This window comes from Myotis daubentonii, chromosome 1, assembly GCF_963259705.1.
Source record: "Myotis daubentonii chromosome 1, mMyoDau2.1, whole genome shotgun sequence".
In the NCBI taxonomy this organism is placed as follows: Eukaryota; Metazoa; Chordata; class Mammalia; order Chiroptera; family Vespertilionidae; genus Myotis; species Myotis daubentonii.
This window is the reverse complement of record NC_081840.1, coordinates 47,227,959-47,255,245: the sequence shown is the minus strand read 5'-3', so window position 1 is coordinate 47,255,245 and position 27,287 is coordinate 47,227,959. Positions and strand designations below refer to the sequence as shown.

At 50.0% G+C, this 27,287-nt stretch overlaps 1 protein-coding gene across 4 annotated transcripts in view; it reads right to left on the bottom strand.

Moving 5' to 3' along the window:
* The window catches only part of CA12 (carbonic anhydrase 12), a 54,781-nt gene extending 30,191 nt beyond the window's left edge, over nt 1–24,590 (bottom strand). For 2 of the 4 annotated variants that reach the window (XM_059699113.1, XM_059699130.1), the window contains exons 1-2: nt 24,341–24,590; nt 19,246–19,266 (exon numbers count right to left, since the gene is read on the bottom strand). In XM_059699113.1, the coding sequence (XP_059555096.1) occupies nt 19,246–19,266; nt 24,341–24,425 (106 nt within the window). In that variant the 5' untranslated portion in view covers nt 24,426–24,590. The remainder of the gene's footprint in view (nt 1–19,245; nt 19,267–24,340) is intronic. The other 2 variants (XM_059699104.1, XM_059699121.1) reach the window with 1 other exon arrangement.
* Nucleotides 24,591–27,287: the final 2,697 nt, after the last annotated feature.

Below are 27,287 nucleotides of genomic sequence, written 5' to 3'. Positions count from 1 at the left end.
ATAACTTGCTTTTCTAAACCCATTTTCTTGGCTCATGTCATTGATCTTTTTGTTATTGTGGTAAAATATAAGTAACAGTATTGACTATTTTGATCGTTTATAAGTGAATTCAGTGGCATTAAGCACATTCACACTGTTGTGCAACCAGCACCAATATCCACTTCCAGAACTTTTCCCATCATCCCAAACACATATTCCTGGTGGGAATATAAAATGGTACAGCCACTGTGAAAAAAGTTTGGTGGTTCCTTAAAAAGTTAAACATACAGTGATCACGAGATTCAGCAATTCTACTAGGTACAGACTCAAAGGAATTGAAAGCAGGGGACTCAAACAGATAGCTATACATTAATATTCATAGCAGAATTATTCATAATAGCCAGAAGGTGGAAATTACCCATCAATACCTAAGTGCCCATCAACACGCGAGTAGATAAACAAAATGTGGCATACGCATACAATGGAATATTATTCAGCTATAAAAAGGCTCATCTCCGTTTAATGTACAGTTCCTTTCTAAGAATCTAACCCATTATATAGAGGAGAGTTGAGGAAAGTCTCTATATTTTCATAGCACAGAACCAAACTTATGCCCATGCTCAGGAAACACTCATCGGTTGAGTAAAACTTTGTGTAATTTACTTGGTCTAGACCAGTGGTTCTCAACCTTGGCTGCACATTAGAATCACCTGGGAATCTTTTTAAAATCCTGATCTCTGGGCCTCATCCTCCAGAAATTCTGTTTATTTGTTATAGGGTGAGGCCACAACATTAGAAACAAAGAAACAGAATTTCCAGAGGATGAGGCCCAGAAATCAGGATTTAAAAAAGATTCCCAGGTGATTCTAATGTGCAGCCAAGGTTGAGAACCACTGATCTAGACTCTGAAGAGTGGTTGTCAAGCTTGAGTGTGCATCAGAATCCCCTGGATGGCTTGTTAAACACTGATTGCTGGGCCCCACCCTCAGAGTGCCTGACAGAGCAGGTTTGGGCTGGAGCCCCAGAATCTGCGTTTCTAACAGGTTCCCAGGTGCTGTTGCTGGTCTGAGGACCACACGTTGAGACCCCAGGTCTAGAGCAGCATTTCTCAACCCTGGGTGCACACTGGAATCTCCCAAAACTCCTAACTTTGCCCTGGGCCCAGCACCTGAGATCTGGTTTAATTGGTCCCAGGTGGGGCCCAAGTACAGGACGTTTTTAAGAGCTGCCAGGTGATTCAAACGTGCAGCCAGAGTGAAGAGACCGGGTAGAAAGCCCTTCTCAGCAGGTCTCGGCTTTGTGAGTGGAGCCAGGGCACCTTACTCTCCCGTGTCAGGTAAGGTTGCTTTTTTAAAAATAAAAAAATTATAGTTGACCCTTAAACAACTTAGGGTTGGGGCAGTGACACCTCCTGGGCTCCCCCGTGCAGTTGAAATCCTTGTATACCTTTTAACTCCCCTAGAACTTCAGTCGTCCCTCGGTATCCTCGGGGACACCCTCCCCCACACCAAAATCCCAGATGTGCAAGTCCCTCCTATAAACCGGCGTGGCACAGCGCATTCTGTCAGCCGTCCACTTCCCTGGATTCCCAACCGGGGATGGAAATACTGCTTTTGATCTGTGGTTGGTTGAATCTGTGAAGTCAGATTCAACCAACCATATATATATATGTGTGTGTGTGTGTATATATAATATTTTATTTTATCTATCATCATTAACCCCTCTGTGAGCTTGTCCACCTCCACCCACCCCTCCCCTACCACCCGCAATCACCATACTGTTGTCTGTGTCCATGAGTTTACTTTTTTTTCTTTTTTGCTCAATCCCTACACACACACACACACACAAACACAACAGAGCTGTCTGCCTGATCTCTGTCTATGAGTCTGTATTTTACTTGGTAATTCATTTTGCTCATTAAATTCCACATATGAGTGAAATCATATGGTCAACCAACCATATATTCAGCCCTATGTATATTTACTGGGGAAAAAACACACCCACGTACAAGGGGGTCTGTGCAGTTCAAACCCGTGTTGTTCAAGGGTCAACTATAATTAATTTTTATTGTGGTAAAAATATATACATGTTAATATACATACAAATATACATATTAGATATATATATAAATTTACCATTAGTGATATTCACAGCGCTGTGCAACCATCGCCACTGTTTAGCTCCGGAGCATTTTCATCACCCAAAGGAAACCCCATAGCCATTAAGCAGTCGCTCTTCGTTTCCCCTCCTCCCCCAGCCCCTGGCAACTGCTCGTCCACTCCCTTCCTCTCTAAGGATTTGCCTGCTCTGGATACCTCATTGAGAAGGAGTTGTACAATTTGTGTCTGGCTTCTTTCACATTGTTTCCAAGTTCATCCAGGTCGTAGCCTGTCGGTATTTCATTCCTTTCTATGGCTGGGTCGTATCCCATTGAATGGCTAGGCCATGAGTTGTTGCCTTTGCTGTAGTTTAAATATTTGACTCTATAAAACGGTTGTTGACTGAGGTGGAGCGCCGGTGTTCTCCGTGTGGGTTTTAGAAAACGGGCTGTGACTGGCGCTGGCAGAGAGGAAGCCGGAGGGACTACATCCTCTTCCTGGAAATGAGAGTCCAGGGGTCAAGAGGCTATTTGTAACCAGCTTCTACTGAAAAGGGGGAACTTCAAACAATCCTATATAATTAAGAGCTAATATGCTAATTAGACTGAACAGCAGAACACCCGTCCGGACATCCTTCCGGAGGACGGTCCAGACGAAGCTGGGCCGTGAGGGCCAGCCGAGGCTGTGAGGGAAGCCCGGGTCCTGGGTGCCAGAGGGAAGCAGGTGCCGGCAGCTGGGAGAAGGAATTTCATGCATCGGGCCTCTAGGAAGGATAATAAGGGCATATTCTGTACAAGACAATGTAGTCATGTTCTCTGGCACTAAAGAAACTGGGTGGGAGAGCAATACTGTGAGCAGAGGCTGCCCCGTGGCAGGTTCCTTCCTGGGCAGAGAGAGATTTGAAATCGTCACAGGTGCTTTCAATCGCTGGCATAGCTGTCTGTTCCGGCTGGCAGAACGCTGCCTCCCCCGTCCACCTCTGGGCACGCCTCGTTAGCATGGGGGGCTGGCTGTGCGTGCGCCGCTGTGACTTGCTTTGGCAGTCAGACAGCACGTCAGGGACGATCCTGTACCGCTAAGGTGAACGTGGCTCTGAACAAGTTGTTTAGCTGTGGACTTTGCTACCTGTTTACTAGGACGAGTGCCTCCCCTCTCTCCGCTCTGATGTCTCGCCGCCTCTTCCCAGCCAGCATCTTCCCATTCAGAGCTCACAGTCCGGGACTCTGACCTCCCAGCCAACATCCCACTGAATCTGACACTTCAGGCCTTGGCCATAGTACCTTCTCCACCCCACTCCCCACCTCATTTCTGAAAGCTTTCCCAGTTTCTGGCGACATGGCTTTGTCTGAGTTGTTCTACCATTTCTTCTGCCCCTTCAGAGCTCTCCGTAGCTCCTTGCCCCCTCGTGTCAGCTGTCCCCGAGGTTTTGTCCTTGGCTCTTCTCCTCCCACACACACTCCCCTGGCATAATCCCTTCCCTGGCCTGCCCAGGTTTCCCTGAGCTCTAGACCAGTCAGATGCCTACTGGAGGCCCCCATTGGATGCTCAGGGGGTTCCTGAAATCAGACATGCTGAAGCAGAAGGCAGACAGACAAACAAATAATTTTTGAAAATAACCAAACTTGCTTGGCTGGTGTGGTTCCGTGGTTGGGCGCCAACCTATGAACCAGGAGGTCAAGATTCAATTCCCTGTCAGGGCATATGCTTGGGTTTGGGGGCTCAATCTCCAGTGTGGGGCATGCAGGAGGCAGCTGATCAATGACTCCCATCATTGATGTTTTATCGCTCTCTCCTTCTCCCTTCCTCTCTAAAATCAATAAAAATATATTTTAAAAAATAAAATAACCAAACTCACCATCTTTTCCTCTCTCACCTCCTCCCTCCACAATCTCTTCTACCTCCTCGGACATTCAGCTGATGGTACCCCTCGCCACACCCAAAGCCTGGAATCGCAATCAAGTCCTCTTTTCCTCTCCTTGGGCCCCCCCTTCCAGGCACAGAGACATGACAGTTTTACTCTTATAGGTATCTTTTCAAAACACTTTTCATTTAAAAACATACAGAACATTTAGAAGAATAGCACAGTGAAGTCTCATTACTCTTCACCTAGAATCACTAGTTGTTAACATTTGTCACACCTGCTCTCTTACCCTCTCTATATACATACATCTACGTGCTATTATTGCCATTGCTTCTGAACCAGCTGAGAGAAAGTCACAGACATCATGCTCTGTCATACTTAAATACCTGAATGTCTATCTCCTGAGAACAAGGACATTTTCTTACATAATCACAATATTTATCAAAATCAGGAAATTGAACAATTAATACAGTACTCTGATAAACAATCAATGTTCAAATTTTTACACCCAGTATCAAAGGATCTGCCCACAGATGACCTATTCTTTATAAAGTGGGAAATGGTGACATTAAACTGGAGAAAGTCAGACATCAAACAGACATCAAAATCATCACCAGTAATGGGACAAGTGACACCAAGTGCTTCTTGAGGAAATGCATGGTGAAGGACACATTATTTCTGTGGGATTCATGCCAAAACCTACAACCTGAATCTCATGAGAGACCTTCCAAGGAACCCAAGCTGAGGGACATTCTATAAGATATCTGGTCTGTATGCTTCAGAAATGTCAAGGGCATTGGAGATCTAAAGAGATACCCAAATAAATGCAAAAGGCTATCTGGATTGACTCCTGGTTCAGGAAAAAAAAAGATGCTATCAAGAACCATTTAGACTTAAAAAAAAAACACAAAAACAACTAGACTTTAAAAAAAACCAACTTGGCCTTCATCTGTCTGCCCCAGCACAGCCCTTGTTCAGACCCACAGCTCCATGTCTATACCCCTCAGTTGTCTTGTTCCTCCAGACTTACCTCACAGCCCTCTGCTCTCCACACCTGCACACCAAATCAGGACATTTCAGTACGGAAAGTTCTTCAGGATTAATCCCAAGGCCTGTAGTTCAGCACCCAAGACCCTCATGATTCCACTCCCTCTCCACCTGTCAAACACTGGGTGGGGGAGAGTGGTGGGCGGAGGGTCTAAGACCTGACCCAGACTAACAAGTTAGCCTGCCGGTTTCATGGATGCTGGCCAAGACACAAGACCCCTGAGTCAGAGACAAAGGCCAGTTTAATATGGTAAATTCTCAATGTCGTTGACAGGTTCTGCAACTTAAAGCAAAACAACATAGAACAAAACCTAGGGCTAGGGATGCTGCCAGACGTCCTACAGTGCCCAGGGTAGTCCCTCCCAACCAAGAACTGTCCTGCCCAAAATGTCAACAGTGCATACCTAGGCTGAGAGCCCTGGTCTAGATTATTGTGACTGCATCGTCTGGACCGCATGGAAGGCAGGGCCAGGCCACAATTTTACCATGGGCTAATTGCTGTCAACAAGAGTTACGTTCTTGCAGCACTTCAATGTGATAACAAAACAACTTTGAACAAAATGAAGTGATTCGAGGACCTGCTGTACTCACAACAGTGACAGAGTGTCATCCGTGCCTGTTCCCCAAGCCCCGATTTCACAGAGTGATGCCATGAGGGCCAGATGACGCCTGCACATGCTAACTGCTCAGCATATGGCCAGCCGGCCAGGGAACTCCGCATTTAGGAAACCCTAATCTTTTAAAGGGGGCAATTAGCAAGCCTGCCCCCACCTTCGCTCCCAAGGGAGGCATTATCTTTACTTAACTGGATAGGAAACAAATCTGCCCCCTGTCCTGGCAGGAGACACACTCCCTCTATCTTATAAGACAATTTGCTACATAAACATCCTTGAAAAGATAGTCTGTAACAGAAGCCGTCAGTGCCTCTGCTCACACGGGATGAAACAGGACACCCGGGGAGAACTGGCTGCCAACACACGCCTCAAACACCCGGCTGCTGCCGCCCTGACTCTCTGTGCCCCACGCTCTCTCTTGCCAGCTTTTTGGACGTCTGTTGCCTGCAGTGGAGTGCCGTCCCATCCCTGTAACGCACACACAGGAACACACACACTCTCCCTGCTCTGATAGCTACCTTTGCCCCCAAATTGAGACTGTTTGTCCCCGAGTCCATGGAACCAGTGTGCATTAGCATAGCACTTAATCTGCTCCATTGTGATTTCTCGTTCATACGCCTGCTAGCCCCTCAGCCATCAACCCACTGAAGGCGAGTGCCGTGTCGTCTTGTGGATCCCCACTGGCCAGCCCACAAAGGGCATCGTTAAGGACCGGTCGACAGAATAAGTGAACCAGTGAGTAAACTGGTATTTTAAGGCTCTCCCGCAGCTTCTTCCTGTCACTTGAGATGGATGTAAAAACTGATGCAACTGGGGAACTGGCCTGGAGTCAGGGGCAGGGCAGGCTGGGGTTCATAAGCACTTCCTACATCCTGGGGGAGGGACCAGAAATTGTCCTTGGAGAGGTGCTACCCGTGTTGCAGGAAGGAGCACTTGGATAAGCCTCCTCGGTTACGCAGACATGAGGCGGTAACTACCCAAGGTTTCTGCAAAAGCATAGCGCCAGCTGTAGCGACCAAATGCTGGTGCTGCAGGCTGAGATGCTCAGCGTTTGGTTTAGCCGTCCAGTGGTACCAACTGGGGGCATCTTTAACAGGCCTGCGCCCTTACAAGGAACATTGTCTTTCTGAATGTGGATTTCATTGTCCTGGACTGGAATGTTGTTACCCCCGTGATGTTTCAGAGTAAGCCGGTGGTTCTCCCGTGGGGTGATTTTGTCCCTCGGGATGTTTGGCACTGTCTGGAGACATGTTTTGCTACTGGCATCTGACGGGTGAGTGGCTAGGGATGCTGCTAGACATCCTACAGTGCCCAGGATAGCCCCTCCCAACAAAGAACTATCCTGCCCAAAATGTCAACAGTGCATACCTAGGCTGAGAAGCCCTCTCTAGATTACTGTGACTCTGGACCACACGGAAGGCAGGACCAGATCACACACTGGGGAGCAGGTTCTTTTTAAAGGCATTGTGTCCTCTCTGGCAGTCATCCTGAGGCAGGTAAGAGGCCTGGCTTCAGGGAAGAAGAAACACAGGCAGAAGGATTCCAGGCCAGGAGAGCAAGGCTAGAGCCTACAGCGTGATGGCAGGGGACCCCTGAGGAAAGGGATGGTATTGCCCACGGGGAGTACTGAGGACACAGCTATCTGTTTTGGCTTCTCCTTTTAGGCTGTAATCGCCTTCTGTCGTCCCAGGGCCTCAATCCAATTCCGTTAAACTCCAAGGCCTGATGGGCTGCCAGGCTTCTCTAACTTACCATTCAATGAGCACTCACTCTGTGCCATGCATCCAGAGGTGAGCTAGCGCTCTCTGCAAAAGGCCAGCCAGGAGAGACTTTAGGTTTGGGGGCTATGCACTGTGGCTATTACCCAGCTCCGCTGTTGTAACGCAAAAGCTGCCACAGAGAATATGCGAACGGATGAGCACAGCTGTGTTTAAAGAAAACTTTATTTATAAAAGCAGATGGTAGACTGGATTTTGGCCATGGGCTAAATGCCCACCCCCATTCTATATTCTTAACATATAGTAATTAATTCAATCTTTATTCCAAAAACTTGCTTTTCGATGGTTCTTCTCACACCTGTAGACCTTCATCCAGGCTGTCCCCTTGCCAGAGAGGCATGAAGGGCAGTGAGAAGGTCGGGAAGTGCAGTGGGAAGGTCATGAAAGGCAGTGTAAGAGGGCTTTGCAGCCATCTCACCAAGCTGCCACCCACTAGCTTTGTGACCTTGAGCACAGCTCTGAGGTCCCCTGAGCTTCACTTACACAATGAAAGTGGCAGTGCCGCCTCCCAGGGCTGGCGTGAGGAGTAAGTCGGTAGCAGGAGGGCAGTGTCCAGATGTGACAGACTTCCAAGACACGCCAGGGCCAGGCCTTTCTGGACTGACTAGTGTCAACTCTTCCTTTTAGAGAGAACTTGCTCTGACCTTTTAGAGCTGTAATGGCGAACCCCTGACACGCGTGTCAGAGGTGACACGTGAACTCATTTTTTTGGTTGATTTTTCTTTGTTAAATGGCATTTAAATATATACAATAAATATCAAAATTAGAAGTCTTTGTTTTACTACGGTTGCAAATATCAAAACATTTCTATATGTGACACAGCACCAGAGCTAAGTTAGGGTTTTTCAAAATGCTGACACGCCGAGCTCAAAAGGTTCGCCGTCCCCCTCACAGGTTCCCTGTGTCTCCTTTTACTTCTAAAGAGAAATGCATGGCGCCGTGGCATTTTGTTTCAGACTGGCTTTCCCTCTGAAACCCTCCCATCCCGGATCAAGTGCCACCTTCTCCCCGCTGGTTCCTCTGACTCCCAGAGCCAGCAATAGGGGAACAGCCATCCTTCCCTCACCCGGGCAAGAAGTGTCTCCCTCTGCAGCCCTGCAGCCGGGCCCTGTCTTGCCCTGTGCTGTGCGTACGTGATATTTGCTCCCTGCATGCTCCCTCCTGCCCTGCAGCCCAGCCCACTCACTCTGATCCGCTTTTCTGGCATGCTTCCTCACGTACGTGTCCCCTGCTCCCTATTCTCCGTCTAACACTAATCCTTCCAGTTTGAATCACCGCACCCCTCAGCTGCCCGTCCTCTTCCTGAGAATCTGAAAGGATCGTCCCCACAGGAATGCCGACCTCTCTCCCAGCTGTGCTACGACAGTAACGAAGAGTGGATTCTATTTTTACTTTTTTTTCCTAGCAACCACCCTGGTCTTTGATCCACATTTCTCACGGATGTGTCACAAGGCACCATATCAAATATTATGTCAAGAGGTATTAAGTCCATTGTGCTTTCTTTAACCACTAAGCCTCTTATCCTGATGTGGGGAAGAATAGCAGGTTTTGGCATAATTTGTTTCTGGCAAATCTATATTATTTTCTTTTTTAAAAAAATCACTGCAGCCCTGGCCTGGTGGCTCTGTTTGATCCCGAACACCAAAAGGTTTGGGGTTTGATTCCTGGTCAGGGCATATACCTAGGCTGCGGGTTCGATCCCTGACTGGAGCGCATACTGGAGGCAACCAATCAATATTTCTCTCCTCTCTCTCTCTCTCTCTCTCTCTCTCTCATCAATAAAAATACATCCTCAGGTGAGGATTTGAAGACATTGCTGCATGTCCTCAGTGGCCGTTAGACAGCCGGGTGGTGTGGGTGCAGGGCACACCGTGACCGGCATGAAACAAGCATTCGCCAAATGACCAGGGAAGAGCATGAGACGGGGGTCAGGAGACAGTTCTGGTCCCGGCTGGGCTCCTTGTGCTCTCGTTGGGCCAATTGCCTCATTGGTAATTGGGGTTGGGGCTTGGCCACATCAGCACTGCGCCCCCCACCGCCCCCCTGCCCCTGCCCCGTAGGTCCACTAGGCAATGATGTCGGTCTTATTGACACTTCGGAATACTTAGTGTGAAGCCCAACAGAGCCAGGCACTCATCCCCAACCAGGCTGCACTGGCCAATTACAACGTCAGGTTGAATTGTACCAACAGGTCTGACCCCATCGCCCCTCCCTTTGCTCAGACCCCTATCCCCTTCTCCTCCATCCCTCTGGTCTCCCTCTGGTGTTGCACACTCATCCCTCTCCACCCTGCCGCCAGGATGACCCTCCTAAAATGCTTATCTGATCACCTCAGTTTCCTACTTGGGACGCTCCTACCATCCGCCTGCTGCCTCCAGAGTGAGGTCCCAACTCCCCAGCTTCCTGAGCTCCTCACACTCTGACCCTGGCCCATCTCCCCAGCCCCTTCCCTCCTCAGTGAGGTCCTTGGCAGTCCCCAGAACGTGCCAGCCTCGGTGATCTTCACACAGTGTGTCCCTTTGCCCAAGTGCCCTTTCATCTCTTCCCCTTCGCCTTGCTAGCGCTTATGTGTCCTCCAGCTTGGAGGTCTCAGCGTGGACTTCACCTCCGCCAGGAAGCCTCTTTAGTTCTTTCCCAAAGGCACTAGGTGAGGTCTCTCTCTTCCATGCTCATCTCCCTGTAGCATAAGGCCTGTCTAATGTATTTTCTCTGACCAGATTCTCAGGCCCATAATGAGAGGGACCGTACCTTATTCATCATTCCTTAGTCTAAGGTGGTTCTCAACCTTCCTAATGCTGCGACCCTTTAATACAGTTCCTCATGTTGTGGTGACCCGCAACCATAAAATTATTTTTGTTGCTACTTCGTAACTGTAATTTTGCTACTGCTATGAATCTTAATGTAAATATCTGATATGCAGGATGTATTTTCATTGTTCGCGACCCATAGGTTGAGAACCGCTGCTTAGGATCTGTCCAACACTTGGCACTTAGTATTTACTCAATAAATAATTGTGGAAGGAATGTGAGTCAGTTATCTTGGGATTATTTCATTCAGACATGAATTTTTAAAACAAATCTTTTAAGCAATGGTATCCATGAAGGGGATGGCAGAATAAAAGAGGGATAAAAATGTAGGGTGCCACTTCTGGAAAAAAATCCCTGAAATCTATTTGTTACAACATTTTGGCTCAGGATCAGGAAAAATACCTGTAGACTAGAAGGGCACTAGAAGGGAGAACCTTTAGATTCACAAGTCCTAGGAGAATAGACAGTCACTCAAGTTGGAGCCACCAATTTGCCTCTGGGCTCCTGAGCTTCCTGGTGGCCAAAGCCAAAAGGGACAGCAGTTCTTTGCGTGACTGCTGCAGACCTGCTACAAAACCTCTTTGTTCCACAACCTTCAGAGTCACCTCTTCTCCTTTCTGCACTTCTCATGCAATTCTCAGGAGACTGGGCGCAGAGGAGGGACCACCTTCTGAAGGTGGCAGGCGCCATTTGCCTATGTCACTGTTCCCTGCTGTCAGTAAAGCTCTCTCTTGTCACAGCTGAGGGGCCTTTCCTGAGCTACGTGTCCTAGGAGGTGGGGCAGCATGAACCACTGGCCCTAAACCTGCAAGCATCCTTACAGAATCCGGGTGGGTCTCGGCCAGTTCACCCGGAAGTCACAGCTGATCTAGCCACAAGTTAATGATTGAAAAAGCATTTAAAGTTTTAAGATGAACTGAATGAACCATTTAGAGTTACACCAGTTCTGCTCTAGCCAGTTTGGCTTAGTGGATAGAGCGTCTGCCTCCGGACCGAAGGGCCCCGGGTTTGATTCCAGTTAAGGGCACATACCTCGGTTTCAGGCTCCTCTCTGGCCTGGGCCCTGGTCAGAGCGCATGCAGAAGGCAACCAATTGATGTGTTTCTCTCACATTGGTATTTCTTTCTGTCGTTCCCTCTCTCTTCCACTCTCTCTAAAGATCAATGGGAAAATATCCTCAGGTGAGGATTAAAATAAAAAAGGTAGAGTTTACACCAGTTCTGAGTCAACCTTTTTAGATAGAAGGAGGCGGCAACTAGTATTTGTTCCTTCCTGGTTGGCATAAATCAAATGCTTGTCTGGTCACTGGAAAGCCTGTCCTTAAAGGAACTCTTTAGTAAATTTTTTTTAAATGGCACCTAAATTACTTTGTTTATAAATACTTGCAATACTGATCAAACACCATCAAAAAGTATATGTGAACTATGAAGTGATTGAAAATTGGAAAAAGTTGTAGTTAAAAATCTAATGCTCCCCATCATTCCTATATGCTATATTGAACAGTATGCAGACTAGCCATTATTTTTACACTTTTTGCCCCCACTGTCTTCATGATTTAATTCTTGAAATTAATCATTCCGGCTCCTTTCCTTGTGTTCTGAGCATCTAACAGGTGAGTGTGAGTGAGAATGAGACAACTACCCTATTTCCTGGCTTCTAGATGCCACTGAGGATACATCCCAGTTTCAGAGACGCTGAAACACAGGGAAAGTGTGTATCTGAGAATCGATCGATGAAACACGGTCTTCGCCCGCAGCACATGGCGTGGCCCGGAAGAGCCTGGCCGTGCTCCTGGGCTCCACGGTGGTGCCCGCCGCCTTCACCCCCATGGCTGCCACCGCAGGGAAGATAGTAACACGCCAGGGAAGAGGGCCCCTGCTCCCTCCACGGAGACTGAAACAGCCCCTGATCCATTCTCTCCCTCCTGGAAGCCAGACTTTTTAGTACATATCTGCCTGGAGCTGCCTTCATCAGCCTGCTTTGAATTCAGCCTCTTAGCTTTAAACCTTTCCTTTGAGCTGGTGAACCACACGGGCTCCTCTCCCTCTTGCTGCCAAGGGCATTAACCGGCTCCAGGGGAGCTGTGACCTGCCCTCCCCTGAATGCCTGGCTCCCGACTAGCAGGAAGCAGAAAGGGCAAGTTTGAGCACAGCCAGAGACCTGGCAGGGCTGGTCCCAGCCCCAAAGCCAGCTCTCACCTGCAGTCCAAGGCTCCACTCTGCTCAGGGAAGTGAGGGGCCCTGCATCGGGCTGGGCTTATGGAGCCCCAGGTTTCTTCCCGGGTCCAGGCCTCCACGCCTGAGTCCTAAGTCAAGGCTTAGCCCCGAGGCTCAGGTGGGAGTGGGGCCCAGCGGCCCTGGGCTCCATGGGGAGGCCAGGATCGGCCTCCTCTCCCCTGACTTCAGCTACACGCAGAGGTGTCCATGGCTATGGAGCCAGATATCCAGTCCCTAGAGGCCAGGAAAGCATCAGGGAGAGTAGCTCCGACTCCACCCTGGTCGGAAGGAAGGACGAGCCTAGTAAGAACATTCTGGCCTCCGATGTCCTTGTGAGGCTGAGAGTCCTCTGTTTTGTTCAGCCCCTTTCTTTCTCACAAAGGGATGCCCTTTGTTCGGACTATAAGTGGATGCCTCCTGGCTGTTAAAAACTCAGGCAATTCGAAAGGCAGAGAGAAGCGGATCCTTTCTAACAAAACTCACGTTCGTTGGCTATTGCAGAGTTTTCAAGCATTTCTCAATTATCAGCAGATAAAATTCTACCATAACTGGGAGGTGAAGGAAAGAAAATGATGATCAGTGTTGCTGACTGTGTACAGTGCGCCAGGCACATCAGCCTCTCTCCGTGTACAGTAAGTCCTCACTTAATGTTCCCCCAGAGGTTCTGGGACTTTAAGCAAAATGACGTATAATGAAACCAATTCTACCATCGGCTTATTGATAGAAACAAGTTGGTTCTAAGGCATCTTATTCAATGTGTATCTTATCTAATCCTGCTGTGTTCTTATTTAATCCTCACCACACCTCTATGAAGCAATTGGTACTCAAACTTGACTAAGCATCAGGATCACATGGTGGCCTTGTTAAACGAGGCTGCTGGGCCGTGGCCGGGCGGCTCAGTTGTTTGCAGCATCGTCCCGTGCACCATAAAGGTTGTGGCTCCAATCCCCGGTCGGGGCATGCATGGGAGGAAACCGACATGTTTCTCTCTCACATCGATGCTTTTCTCTCTCTCCCTTCCTCTCTCTCTAAACAATCAGTCAACATATCCTTGGGTGAAAATTTTAAAAAAAGAGAGAGAGAGATTGCTGGGCCCTGACCTAGAGTTTTTGAGTCACAGGTAGATCTGGGATGAGCCGAGAGAGTATATTTCTAACAAAGGCACACAGAAGATAGGCGTTGGCTATTTCCTCCCAGCCTCTTCCCATGAGTTTCACTTCTGATGCGCAGTGTTCAGGAAGGGCATCTGAGGGCCCAGATGATGCTGATGTTGCTGGTCCGGGGACCACACTTGGAGAACCATTGAGGTAGGTGCTATTGCTCTCATGTTGTAGTTGAGAGAACCAAGGTTCGGAAAGGTCCTTACTTTCCTAAGGTCAGTCCGCCAGAGAGTGAGCCAGCAGATATTTCCAAATGGAAGTCTGCCTGGGTGTGGCTCTGTGCACTTCATACTTCTCCGGCCTGGTCTTCTGCCTCGTGCTGCCCCTCCTGACACTGCACCTGCCTTGAGGAATAATGCCAGCTCTCCTATCTGCCTACCCAGCGGGGAAGGCCAGCTAAATGCAGGCCTGTGGGCAGCCACAGGCCAAGGTCCTCCAGAACACATGGACCTCAATGCTGCAACTCGAGACAGATGAGAAACAATTACCAGGGGGTGAATCAGGCCACAGCTCATCAGGCCCAGGCTGTCACAGCGTCAGTTAGAAGTAACTGGAACTATAGCTCAGAGTTAATAAATGGAGGTTTGTTGGATTGCCAGCCTCAAGGGACGTCCCCAAGATACAGGGGTAAGGATTTCCTGGTATGAAAAACATGTTCTGGCCTTTCTTGCTCTCTCCCCAGGAGTGCCTCGCGCTTGCTCTCCTCAGTCATCCTCAGGAGAGAAGTCGCTGGTGTTTTAGTTGGCTAACCCCCCTACCTTTGGGGAAAACAAGTGCTCTCCTCCCTTCAACCAGCCTTGTAATTGCACGCGCTCCCTGGCTGCCCTTTGCGTTCTCTCGTGAGGTCTCACTTAGTCTGCTCTTCATACTGCCTTTGACTGTGAGGCCACATGGCACCTTGATCACCACTAAAGAATAGAAGGTAAAGGGGTTTTCCTCCTCGCCTCCTTCCGTGTGTCCCCTGTCGGCTCTCAGAGTTCGGGCAGGGCTCAGGAGGATGTCCCAAGTCTCAGGGAAAGGTCATGGATAACAATTTCATATTCCAGCAGATTCAGGCCAGAAGGTGGGTGGAGGAGGAAAGCGGGAGCCCGGAGAAGCAGTGTTTGCCCCATGGAAGACCCCTTCCCAGTTCCCAAAGACAAATCTCTAAGACAGAGCATCTACAGTCTGGGAGGAAGGAGAGCACAGGAGGAATGCTGTGGCATTCCCGGGTCACGCGGGTGCTGCCAGGGCTGAGGGCTGCCCAGCCGCTGCAGAGAAGATGGGCAGGAGCCTGGGAGTGGCTGCAGCCTGCCGCCCGCACCCCCAGGCCCAGCCACGTCATCCCAGGGCTCCCGCAGCAGGAGCGCTGGGCCGCTGGTTGCCTCGAGGGCCCTGACCAGGGGAAGGTGGGACTCAACCTCCAGGAGGTGGACTTGGCTTCCATGTTCCCTTGTCACCCCATCTACCCCATCTCCTTTGAAGGGTTAAGGGTCTTATTTCTCCAAAATCTCTAGCAGACTGTGGTGGTGGCTGACTGCTGAACTAGCCTGACTCGAGGAGCACCAGAGCGACGCCTGGTTACCCAGGACGGAGCGCATTCTCTGCTCACATGACGTGGTCTTGGGTTGTTCGTTCCAACAGAATCATTCTTTTTGGTTGCTCTGCTGTTTTGAACACACACTGAGGAATTTTGGGGTTTTCTTGGGGAGGGCTAAAAACACTATCGGGGGAGGATGACTCTCCCAGCCAGCTGGAATTGTTTAACTCTTTCCTTGGCTACAATATACACACAGAAAAGTGCCTGTATCATAGCGAACAGCATGACGAATTTTCACTGACTGAACATGAGCGGCTCCTCTCCTGGCGCCTCCTTCCGTCACCCCCAGCCCCCGAGGGCACTCACTCTCCTGACTTTACCAGCGCGGACTCGCTTCAGCGGCCGGAGTCATCCTCAGCTCACATGACAGCCTGACTTGCAGCTGCCCTCCAGGTCGGAGTTGGCGAAGCTGCCGGGGGGCTCAGCTGGGTTGACCTGGGACTGATTTCCATTGGGGAGGGGCCCACCCAGCAATTCTCAACCCAGCACATGTCCAGCGGCTGCTTCAGCCGCCCGGGCAGAGTGCACAGGGGACGACTGGCCCTGTCTTGGCTACCAGATGGTCCTCCTGTGGCCTCTGAGAGGTCAGCCTGGTGACTCAATGTGGAGAGGGATGGGGGTAGAGTTCTCTTTCCACGTGTTTCTAGAAGTCCTGCCACGTGTTCCAGGCAGTGGGAGGTCCCTGATCAGGATGATTCAGCAGCTTCTACGTGCAAAATAGCTGAGCCTGCGCCCTGGGCAAGCCACGTGGTGTTTGGTTGGAACCACCTCATTCAGGGCAGCCCTTCTGTGTGGAAACCGTTCTTCCCCAGCACCTATGCCAGGTCTTCTGTTTACCTGGGCGACTCTGAGCCCAGTGCCAGCTGCCAGCCGGGACCCGTTTGCCTCCTCAGTTGTCCTCCATCCCGTCTTCCTTCACTGGCCCCCACTGAGAGCTAACTCCATATCACGAGCTCATTTCACTAATGAAAAGCCAGATTTGCCTTTACGCTCATCCCCCTCCCCCCTTTCATGGCATGCATCATTAGACTCTACCCTCTGCTTCCTCAGCAAATAGCTGCTTTAATTGTGCAGAACAGAGGGACAGAGGGCTGGCCAGAGCTAGTGGTCAGGAAAAAATGTTTCTGAACTAGTTGACGTGGCTGGACAGAGAAGCCCTCTTTCGGGGAACACCGTGTCATGACTAAGGTGCAGAAAGATCTTCCTCCCACACCTTCTCAACTTTCTGTTCTCTGGAACTATCTCACTCTGCCCCGGGCAAGGGGGGAGGGGGGCGGTCACACAGAGGCAGGGAGCCCTGGAGAGAGTGGAATTGTGTTTCCACTATACCTGGGAGGCTGGTACAAGAGGTGGAGCAAGCTACCCCATCTGGTCAGTGGTTCTCTTATAGAGTGTGTGCAAAAGTCACTTGGGAAGTGCATGAAATAGACAAGCTTTTGAGGTTCCTCCTTTCCCCAGGTCCAGGCTAAGTCCCAGCAATCTGCATACTAGGAAAGCAGTCCAGGCGGCTCTGATTGGGGGACCCCGAGCCATAGGTGGAGGGACAATGATCTAGAGAGCAGCACCTTCCCCAGGTTACAGATGGGGAGAAAGCGAGACCCAGAGGACTCCAGTGGCTTACTAAAGATCATAGGGAATAAGGCCCAGGACCTGAGTCCCGCCTTCTTTACATGCCTGCACTGCTCTTGTCACGTCCCACACATTGAACTTGCCCGTGGAGCCTGGAGGCCCTGAGGCCCTGACCTGTCTATTCTTCCTTTGTGGGGCCTCTTGCTCTGCTCTTCTTTCTCTCTTACTGCCAACACCATAAACTGGATGTTAAGACACAGGATGAGATGTCTTCTCCAAGGACCTAACTCCTTCTTGCTTCCTGCTTATCCAGCCCTCTCACCCCCCACCACCATGTTACTCTCCCTATAATGCAAATCACTCCCGGCCCTGCCATCTATGGGACAAAGTCAGAAAGGCCTGCCCTGCACTTCCATGTCTCCCCTGTTTGTCTCAACCTATCTTTTTGACCTCAGAACCCATCACTCCCTTGTAACTCCTTATCTACATGATTTCCCTCAAATACCACTTTGTTCTTTCTTGCCTCCACTCATGCGATGCCATCATCATCAGCATTGCCAACAGCACTTCTGCCCTGTCACACTGACTCTTCCAATCCCCCAAGGCCCAGGTGAAAGACCTCCTCCTCCAGGAAGCTTTCCTTGACCATGCAGCCCTAGCATTCTCATCCTTCTCTGAACCATCAGAGCACTGAACCATTTATTATGTCTTATTATTACCTTTTATATTCTGCTTTGAATTGTGAGCCTTAAATAATTCCCAGCTACAGATCACAGCCTACCCTTCTAGTTACCCACCCACTTAGCAACGGTGCTTTGCACGTAATAACTACATAAGGGATGTTAGTAATGCCGGAGCCATCAATGCTAGAGCCATGGAAACCTTGGCCTGTAGGTAGCTGATCAATTAGTTTGATGACTTTTCTATGCCTCCTGGGCTAACAAAGGCTTTTACAAATTTAAGCCAGGGCTTTATCTGGATTCTGCGTCCACTGTAGTAATCAACTTCCCTGCTTGTCAACAAGGCCAGTTCCACCCTCCCACTTACCATAACAAGCTATGTTGCAAATCCCTTGTGACTCTGTCCTAAACAGGACATAATAGTAGTTCTCCCTTATCCATGGAGATACATCCCAAGACCCCCAGTAGATGCCTGAAACTATACATAATATCGAAATATATATATATATCTATATGTTTTTATCAGTACATACATACCTATGATACAGTTTAATTTATAAATTAGGCACAATAAGAAATTAACAACAAAAATAACAAAATGGAACAAGTATAATATACCATATTAAAGGCTGTGTGTGTGTGGCCTTCCCCTCGCCACCCCCAGAACCAAGAGAGCTACTATGTGACTAAGAGGCGGGGAGCTAGGCAGCGTGGATGTGCAGAACAAAAGCGATGATTCACGTCTTGGGCAAGACGGAGTGGGACGGCTCGCGATTTCATCACTCTACTCAGAACGGCGCATCATGTAAAACCGATGAATTGCTTATTTCTGGAATTTTCCATTTAATATTTTCAGACTGTGGTTGACCTTGGGTAACTGAAACCACAGAAAGTGCAACTGCAGATAAGGGGGGACTGTGTTAGCATTCTGCACTTGCCAGGGGACCCAAGTACTTGGCCTCCCGTCCCCACTCCCGCTGATGACCACGTTTCCCATTCAGTGCAACACACCAGCTACGCTGATTTCAAGGTGCTTATCTTGCAAGCCTGCCATCAGTGGCCAAGGTCGTTCTTGACCCAGTCCCACAGAAACCCATTGCACGGCTGATGTCCCTCTCTTCCCATTTAAGACAAGCGTCTCTTTTCACTAAGGATGTTCCATCTCCACTTCGTCTATTGCTTGTTTACAAACAGGGCAAGAAGTAGTTAATTCTAGACCTACTGACAGCTTAATCAGCGGTTCTCAACCTGTGGGTCGCGACCCCTTTGGCGGTCGAACAACCCTTTCACAGGGGTCGCCTAAGACCATCCTGCATATCAGATATTTACATTACGATTCGTAACAGTAGCAACATTACAGTTATGAAGTAGCAACGAAAATAATTTTATGGTTGGGTCACAACATGAGGAACTGTATTTAAAGGGCCAGAAGGTTGAGAACCGCTGGCTTAAGTCTTGGGGCCTGAGCCAAACTTTCAGAAAAGAGCCCTTTATTCTTTGTTTATTGTAGGGTAAATGTCCTACAAAAGAGAAAGGCTCTCTCCTGCCCACGGCCCTTGCAGTGTGGAAGTACCCTGGGTATCTTCACCTGGGAGGTCTGGTAGAAATCCGTGCAGGAATCTGGAAGCCTTAACACTGACTCAAAGTTCAAGTACACAGAGCAGGCTCGTCTGCTAGGAGAAAGTGTAGCATGCAACCCCTATGGAGTGATTTCTCAGAGAGGCCTTTGTGCCTATTTAATAATATCAGAACTGCTCTCTCTACTCCAAAAAAATATCTCCAGAGATCGTGACATTTCTGGCTTTCTCATTAAACACAGCCATCTCCTAAAAAAAATATTTAAGATCTCCACTTACCAATATAGGTCCAGTCGAACCCTGCAAAGAACAAAACAAAGCAAGTTAAGTACAATTGTGCTTGAACAAGTTGGGAAAAAACACAGATTTCATTTTGAAATGGGTGAGACGGAAAAGGGGGTGGATGCCCAAAACCTCTTCAGTAAAAGCCTCCCCAGACATCCTAGAGATGCCAAATTTTATTAGCTGAGTGGGTAATAAATTCACAAGGCTCAAACCCCAAAAGCTGCCGAAGGGTCTACAGTAAAAGTCCTTTCTCCTGCCAGATCTCTCTGTTTCCACTGGAGATGGCCAATTCATCAGTTGATGGAATCTTTTATGGTATGACTGCACACACTTATGTATTGTATTCTTCCCGCACCACCCCCCCTTGTTTTGTTAATCCTCACCTGAGGCTATTTTTCCCATTGATTGTTAAAGACAGTAGAAGGGAGGCAAAGAGGGAGGGAGGGGGAAGAAAGGGAGAAAAGGAGGGAGAGAGGAAGGAAGGGAGAGACGGGGAGAGAGAGACATCAATATGAGAAACACATCGATTGGTTGTCTCCCACATGCATCCTAACTGGGGCAGGGGATTGAACCTGCAACCCAGGTACATACCCTTGGCCCAGAATCCAACCCACGACCCTTCGGTGCACAGGCTGGCACTCTAACCACTAAGCACACTGGCCAGGGCTCCCCCCCCTTTTTTCACACAAAGGCTGGCATGTTGGAAACACTATTTTGCATCTTGCTTTTCCCCTACTTAACAACATATCCTGGAGAATAGTTCACATCGGTACATAAGGAGGAAAACACTACTCTCAAAAGGAAAGTGTTTCTTTGGGGACGCTGCCGCCCTCGCACGAGTTAGATTCCAGGGGTGGGAGGAATGTGTAGGAAAAATTCTGCCAGGAATATAACGGAAGTCACCTGCCACTTCCCACTCCCCACCCTGCACATGTAAAAGTCCTTCATTCCTACATCAAAACACATTGTTTGAAAAGCTGTTGCAGACCCTGCCTGACACCTCCCTCCTTACCTCCAGAAGGACATCGAGACCCTGAATGAAGACTCGGGGTGTCTCAGGGCCACATCCCAATGTGGGGACTGTCCAGCTCCTAAGTCCCTCTCTCCTAGCTTCTCCCAGTGTCTCCGTGTTCTCGGCCCACCGGGGACAGCAGGAAGAGAAAGGCTCTCCCATCCCCTTTCTCTCTCGAGAACTGATTTGAGTAAAATTTAACTGGTCACTTATGACAACTGGGCATCTCCTACTCAAGCCAATGGTGGATTTTAAAAGCTAAAAGAGGACTTTGCTTTTATTTTTAAAGCTGGTTTAACCTCATATTTTTGTTGTTGTTCTGTTTCATTTCTGTGCTTCAGTGCTTTTAATTATTTTAATTCTCAATTATTAATTGGTAATCTTATCAAAATACACTTGTACATGGTTTATAGAGTCAGGTGGTTCTAACAAAGCTTTTTTTAAATCGGTCCCCTGACACCCCTAGTCTTTTTCCTGCTCCTTATGGCACCCACTTTGACTACTCTTCAGTTAATTCTTTTGGTATTATCTCCATATCGCTATAAAACTTGCCCCTCTTTTGCTCTTTCATGATTTGTTTAGGCTCAGGCATTTACAGAAAGCCCACCCTAAGTTCCCATAAACTTAAGGAATCTTTGATTCTTCTTCTCACTCTTTGGGGACTAGGGGGAGACCAGACCAATCCAAGTAGCTGATGTAAACTATGGACCTTTTCCTCCTAAAAATACCTAAGCTTAGACACACACAAGTTTATGTACAATTAGTTTCAGGAGGTCCACGGACCACTGGGACCTACTATGGACTCCACAGGCATCAACAGTCCCAAGATTAACCTCCCCTGGATTAGCAATTGGATGAAGGCGGTCAGGACCACAGGCGAACCGGACTTGTGTGTGGCTCCCACATGTGCACCAGCTCTGCACTGAAACAGCAGAGAAAAGGGACAAAGGAAGCACTGCCTTCGAACCACGCTCCAGACGACATCAAACCTCCTCCCCGAACATTTTCCTTCAGCGTTTTGTTTCGGGGTTCGCTATTAAAATACAACCACGGACTTCACACAGAGAAGCCAGATGGTTTCCACTTAGCCAGGTAGAGAGGCCTGGGATGTCGTCTGACAGCTCACGGGAGCGCCCCTCACCGCTGCCCTGGGACACAGGCCACTCCAGGGATCCTGGAGGCCACCAGGAAAGCAGCTGCTGCCTCGGAGCAGTCCTGCTCTGGCCGGAAGTTTTGGCTGCACTTTCCCCCCAAATCGAATCGTACCCCAATACCCTGCACCTTCTGCCCCGCTCCCAAAAGCTCACTCAGTTGAGGTTTCTCCTGTGATTGCAGCGCTCATCCTCAGATGAGGCACCAGCATGATGCTGTGGGAGCTCAGGGACCGAGGTTGCAGAGTGGACACCTGAGGCCCAGCAGCCCTAGATGTCCTTGAAAAGCAGCAACATCCAGAGCACCCTTCGCTGCCCTCCTCTCTCTGCCCAAGCCTGGTTGGGCCACTCAGCGCTTTGAGTGCAAGTGGCAGCGTGGAGGGGCTCGGGAGCAGGGGGCTGGGGGATTAATAGCCGTAAAATGGAAGCGAGGGTGATCTGAGTTGGGGGGTTCACCGGGGAAGGTCAGGCCCCAGCCCGGTTCACCGTCAGCTCAGACCTGACCTCAGGCAGACTTCATAAGGAAGTGTGTGTGTCTGTCTGCGCTTTATGGACGTGGCGCCTCCTGATTCCCCACCGTTAGCTTTAGGGACAGGCGTCTTACTTAGCAGGACCAAGCTGACCCTGCAGGACAGGTCAGGCCAAGGCTGCTGCCGCTGCCCCTTCCCCCTTCGGGGCCCTTTGGGGAGGGGAACTACTCCTTCCCAAGAGGGTGAGCCTTGGGAGGCCCAGCCGATGCCTGTTAGAACGTGCAGCCCAGTGTGTCCCAGGCAGGGAGAATACCCTGTGTGCTCTCCAAGGAAGTGATATTTACATAGATCCAAGTCAGGGGTTTGGGGCTTTGCCTGCTTCCTGTCCTGGGTGCTAGAAGCTTCCCTGAGTTCTTGAGACTGCCCAGCTCGCCACACCAGGTCCACACAGAGCGGGTGCTGCAGAATTCACTGCCATGTTTCCCCCCAGCAGCTAAGAACCCAAGGTTTTCTCCGGAAGACACCCGACTTCACCTGATTTTGCTCCCTCCCAACCTCAGAGTTTTCCTCTGACATTCTCCAGGGCCAACGGCTGGAAATTTAAATGCTCCGGGCAGAGGGCAGGCCACACTTTGACCCCATTACCAAGCTTACCCCTCCTTCAGCCCCAGCCTTGGGTTAATACTGACACTCCACACCTCAGTGATTTTTGCCTTGACCTTGTCCCCAAGGCAGTTAAGACGCCCAGAATCTCATGAGGAATCATAAAATAAAAACTGTGTTCTTCAAACCTAGGGGTAGGCAGGTGGGCTGCTCAGTGTGGGGTGAAAGTGGAGTTTTTACACCATCCTAACTTGGAGAATGGGGAGGGGAGAAGGGAGGACAAAGGAGAGAGGGGGGCGAGGAAGAAGGGCAAGGAGGGCAGGGGAGGAGGGAGAGGGAAATCAGGCAGGAAGAGAACAAGCCGGAGGAGCTGCCCCCAGAGTGAGGGGAGTAACAGGCTTTCAGGAATGCCAGCCAATGAATGGCTGTTTCTGTCTCTGGTCTTAGAACAGCTTGGAACCAAAAGGGAGACTTTTAGTGAAACTTCAGGTCTCAGTGCAGCTTTCTCCAGAGGGGGATACATGCCAAAGTTTGCAGTTTAAAAAATTAATTTCCACTTTTACATAACGCCTTTCTCTCACTGACCTTCTATTTCTCCCAGGGGTGGGGGAGATAATATTAAGCATATCATGCCCGTGGACTGGAATTGAATTCAGAGTAATGGCAAAGCTGCTGACAGCCCAGCTCCCCGCTGTCCCCTGCCCTGCACCCCCTACCCCCCGGGGGGAGGGGGCACAATGACCTCCAAGAAGGAAGGGGGCTCCCGTTTCACATGCTGAACAGGACCGATTCCCCACCACCACTGCCTAGCCAGGGGGTATACATGTTCAGCCGTTATGGTCCCTTTGGGTCCTTCTGTAAATATTTCAGCCTAACGGGTTCGGGATTATAGCACCCACACACGTCTTTACAACTTGAGGCAAACTGTCAAGGGCGGGGCCACCATCAGTTACCAGGGAGTTTCCACAAAAGTCACCATTTACTCTCTCAGAACAGCATTCACCCAGCTGTTGGGGAGGCAGGCAAAAGCGTGGCATCCTCCTCCAGGTGTTACAAAGGACTGGCTAACCTGACCTTAGCTACTCTCCGCAATTCACTGCACAGACCTGAGTCTACAGCCAGGTCCACCCACCGCCTCCTGCCACCTCCGTCCGCACCCTCAGCTCCAGCATCAGGGTTAAGGACCCTAATTACACTCAGAAATAAGGTGTGTGTGCTCATCTGTGCGCGTATCCACACACACACACACACACACACACACACACACACACACACACACACACGTTTAGGACAGTTTTTCCTGGAGAAAAACAATGATTAAGGATGGGATGCATCATCTCTTTGACTTGCAGGTAAAACCCAATGGCGAGGAGCCTCTCCCCCCCCCCCATCCCTCCCCCCCCCCCCCCCCCCCAGTAAAGCACTCGCTCGGATGGGAGGCTTCTGCCCTGGAGCCACTGCAAACCCTTCCCGCCGCGACCCTGCTCAGGATGCACAGTCCCCTTCCCATCGCGCAGCATTTAAAATCCCGGTTCCCGGCCCCAGTGAGCAAGTTCCCAAGCAACCCCTGCGGAGCTGCAGGTGCTCAGAGAACACAGACAAATTTCAATAGGAAGACAGTGCGTTCCCCCAGCCACGGCAGGTCGTGCGTTCCAAAGGGAAACGGAGCATCCCTCCTAACAGTGTGCAATTGGACACGAGGCTTGTCCTTCCCTGCTCCCCCTCCCCGCACCCCAGGCATCCCCCTCCCCCTAAATGATTTTACTTTTTCATTTACAAGCCCCGCAGGAAATCCCTCAGTCCAGGGGTGGCTGAGCGCTCCGGGACTGTTAGGAAAGAGGCAGAAACTTTACCGTTGAGTGGGGCTGTGCTGGAAAGCTGTTCCTTTAAGATCAAGAGCAGGAGGACGGCCGCGGCGTGCAGGCTGCTGTGGGGCATCTTCGGTGGCTCCTGCGGGGCCGGCGCGGACTGCCCTGGGCTCGGCTCCTTCCCAATCTGATCGCCCGTCTGGGACCAGGGAGCGCGCGCCACACCGGGCACGGGGCACCGCGACCACGTGCGCGCAGCGCAGGAGCAGGCTCGGCCAGCACGTCTGTGCTTTGCGCTCCTGGCTCCCTGCGGGCTGCTTTTATGGAGCAGCTCCGTGATGTCACCGTGCGGAGGGGAAGGACGCCCTGCCTACAGGAGGTCTGGCGCCCCAGTTCCCAGGTGAACTGTCATCCGGACTTCAGCCAAGCTCTGTGGGGCAGTGGCTCCTCCTGAACGCGGCTGACCTGGGATCCCAGTTTTCCGTGGGAGCAGCGGGTAGGCGTGGGTGCGATCAGCCCCATCGGGACGAGTGTGTCTAGGGACTCACTCCAGTGGCCCTGCCCTTAATGAGAAGCCCCCTGAGTACCATGCCATGTGGACAAGATCCTCCTCCAGGGCCCCAGTGGTGTGTCAGCCTGGACTGGGCACCCGTTAGGGACTAGACAAGACTGCAGAGGGGCTGCATGCAAATTCAGTTTCTGTGGACTGGATAGTGCATCCTGATAAGGTCGTACCTTTGAAATGTAGATACAATGAAATTAATTAAGACTAGGTATGCCCCAGCTGGAGTGGCTCAGTTGGTTGAGTCAACCCTGTGCACCAAAAGATTGCTGGTTGGATTCCTGGTCAGGGCACATACCTGGGTTGTGGGTTCCATCCCCCCCATCAGGGCATGTATGGAAAGCAGTCTCTCTCTCTCTCTCTCTCCCTCTCCCTCTCTCTCTCTGCTTCTCTGCCTCTCTTCCTCTTTCCCTCCTTCCCTCCTTCTCCTTCCCTTCCTCTCTCTAAGCATGTCCTCTGATGAGGTTTAAAAAAATAAGACTAGGTAAATAGCACAGTGGGTACAAGTGAACAGCTTTACGAAGCAATTAGATTTCCCTCTAGTATCAGGTAAGCAGACAAGGCTCATGCTGGTTCATAATACCCATTCATTCTCTGGGAAGTGGGATGGGTCCCTTCTCTGGGTAGCAGTGGAGGGAAGGGTCTTCATCATTTATTGAGCACCTAGTATGTGTCGAGCACTGTTTCCAGTTCTGTTTGAGTTCTGAGTTCTGTTTTCAGTGCATGTATTATCATCACCTGTTGCCCATTTCTGCCCACTTTCCTCACATATCTGTATTCATTTAAATGTGTAGACATACATCTAGTCATACGCATGTGGTTCTGATCCCCTTTGGATGTAGTCCATGTTCAGTTGTTAAGTCAAAGGCCTAATTAACCTGCTACCCCAATTCTCCCCAGATCTTCCTGCTGCGGTTACTGTGACTTGCTGTTCTCACCGCCCTTGTCACTAGTGTTTTGGCTCCCTGAGCCCTCCGAACGCCTCTGCACGGCTCCCAGTGCTGGGCTCAGTTTCCCTCCCGCTCCGTGCCCAGGCCTGTTCCCTTGGCTCCCTGCTGCCCACAGACATTGTTCAGGCTACATGGTGTGCTGAAGGGTGCCCACCCCAAGCCCTGGTACATGACCTCTGGTTTTGTGACCTGGTCCATCGTGCCCTCTTCTCTTGGCCACAGTGGCCTGACCAGCCCTTACCTCCCTCAGGTCTGTGCTGACTCTCAGCCTAGGTGGACTCTCAGTCTGGCCTCAGCGACCAGCGAAGCGTCTTGTCTGTGCTGGGTTCGGGGGGATAAAGAAAATTCTCTGCTGAGGGCCACCAGGAAGCACACACCACCTGCATTTCAAGGGGTGCGATTGTTCTGTCCCTATCAGTTCAGCTATTGTTTGGGTTCATAAAGAGCTTTGAAGTCTTGTTAAGGAAGTAGTTACAATGACAATCTAGTTACAAGCACTTCCAGACCACAGTCGGCTTAGGGATGACCTTTGAAAGAGCCTTGAGTGAGCTCCCGAGTGGTGAGTGGTGAGTGAGCATTTCACTTGTGGTTCTTAGGATATTCATGTCTCCGGCCTGTCACCCAGGGCTTCAGAAGATGAGTGTACTGGTGGAACGCAGGTGGGGGAGCCACTGCAATTCAGAGATGCGCATACTGAGCCCATGGAGGTGAAGTCACTCGCCCCATCTCAAGACTACTTAAAGGTAAGCAGGCCCTGCACATGCATTTTGTTATTCCCACTCCAGGTGTTTTCCCATGATGTCTGGCTAAACATTAAGTTCAACTTCTCCTCAAACATGCCCCTCTAAGTGTTCTCCAGGGATCCCCAGAGATGAAGAGGGTTTTTAAAAGTGGGCTGGATTTAGTGGAACAGTACGGCAAAATTGTGAACTGGGTTTGATGGAAAGACAGTGATGGGATGTTTACTGCATGTTTAGGTCAGAGACCTGGTTAATGAGGAAGAATGGGTAGCAATTAAATGAGAATTGAGAATATAAACTGAGACCCATTGCCCTAATTGTTTTGGGTAATTTTTTTCTTTAATCTTAGGGAAGCAAAGGGGAAAAGCAAACAGAAATGTATGGAATGGCCAAACTTCTAAAGTATTGAAGCTGAATGTCAAGGCCACCCCATTTCCCCCTCAAACAGCCCGCAAAGCTAATCAGCTTAAGTTCCCAACTGTGGGAACTTTTCCTGCCAGATGCTTCATCTGAGGCTTGTGTGGCTGAACATGTACCAACTTGCTTCGCCGTCATCAGATGGGACTGTTGTCAATAAATAACCATTACTCAGTGGGTTAAGGTGAAAAGCAGACCTTCAGTTCAAAATGAAGCTGTTGGCCGCCAAATGACACACCCATTCAGAAGACTCTAGGGAACAGACCTTCTTTAAAATGTCACCATCTGCCCGGCAGGTGTGGCTCAGTGGTTGAGTATCAACC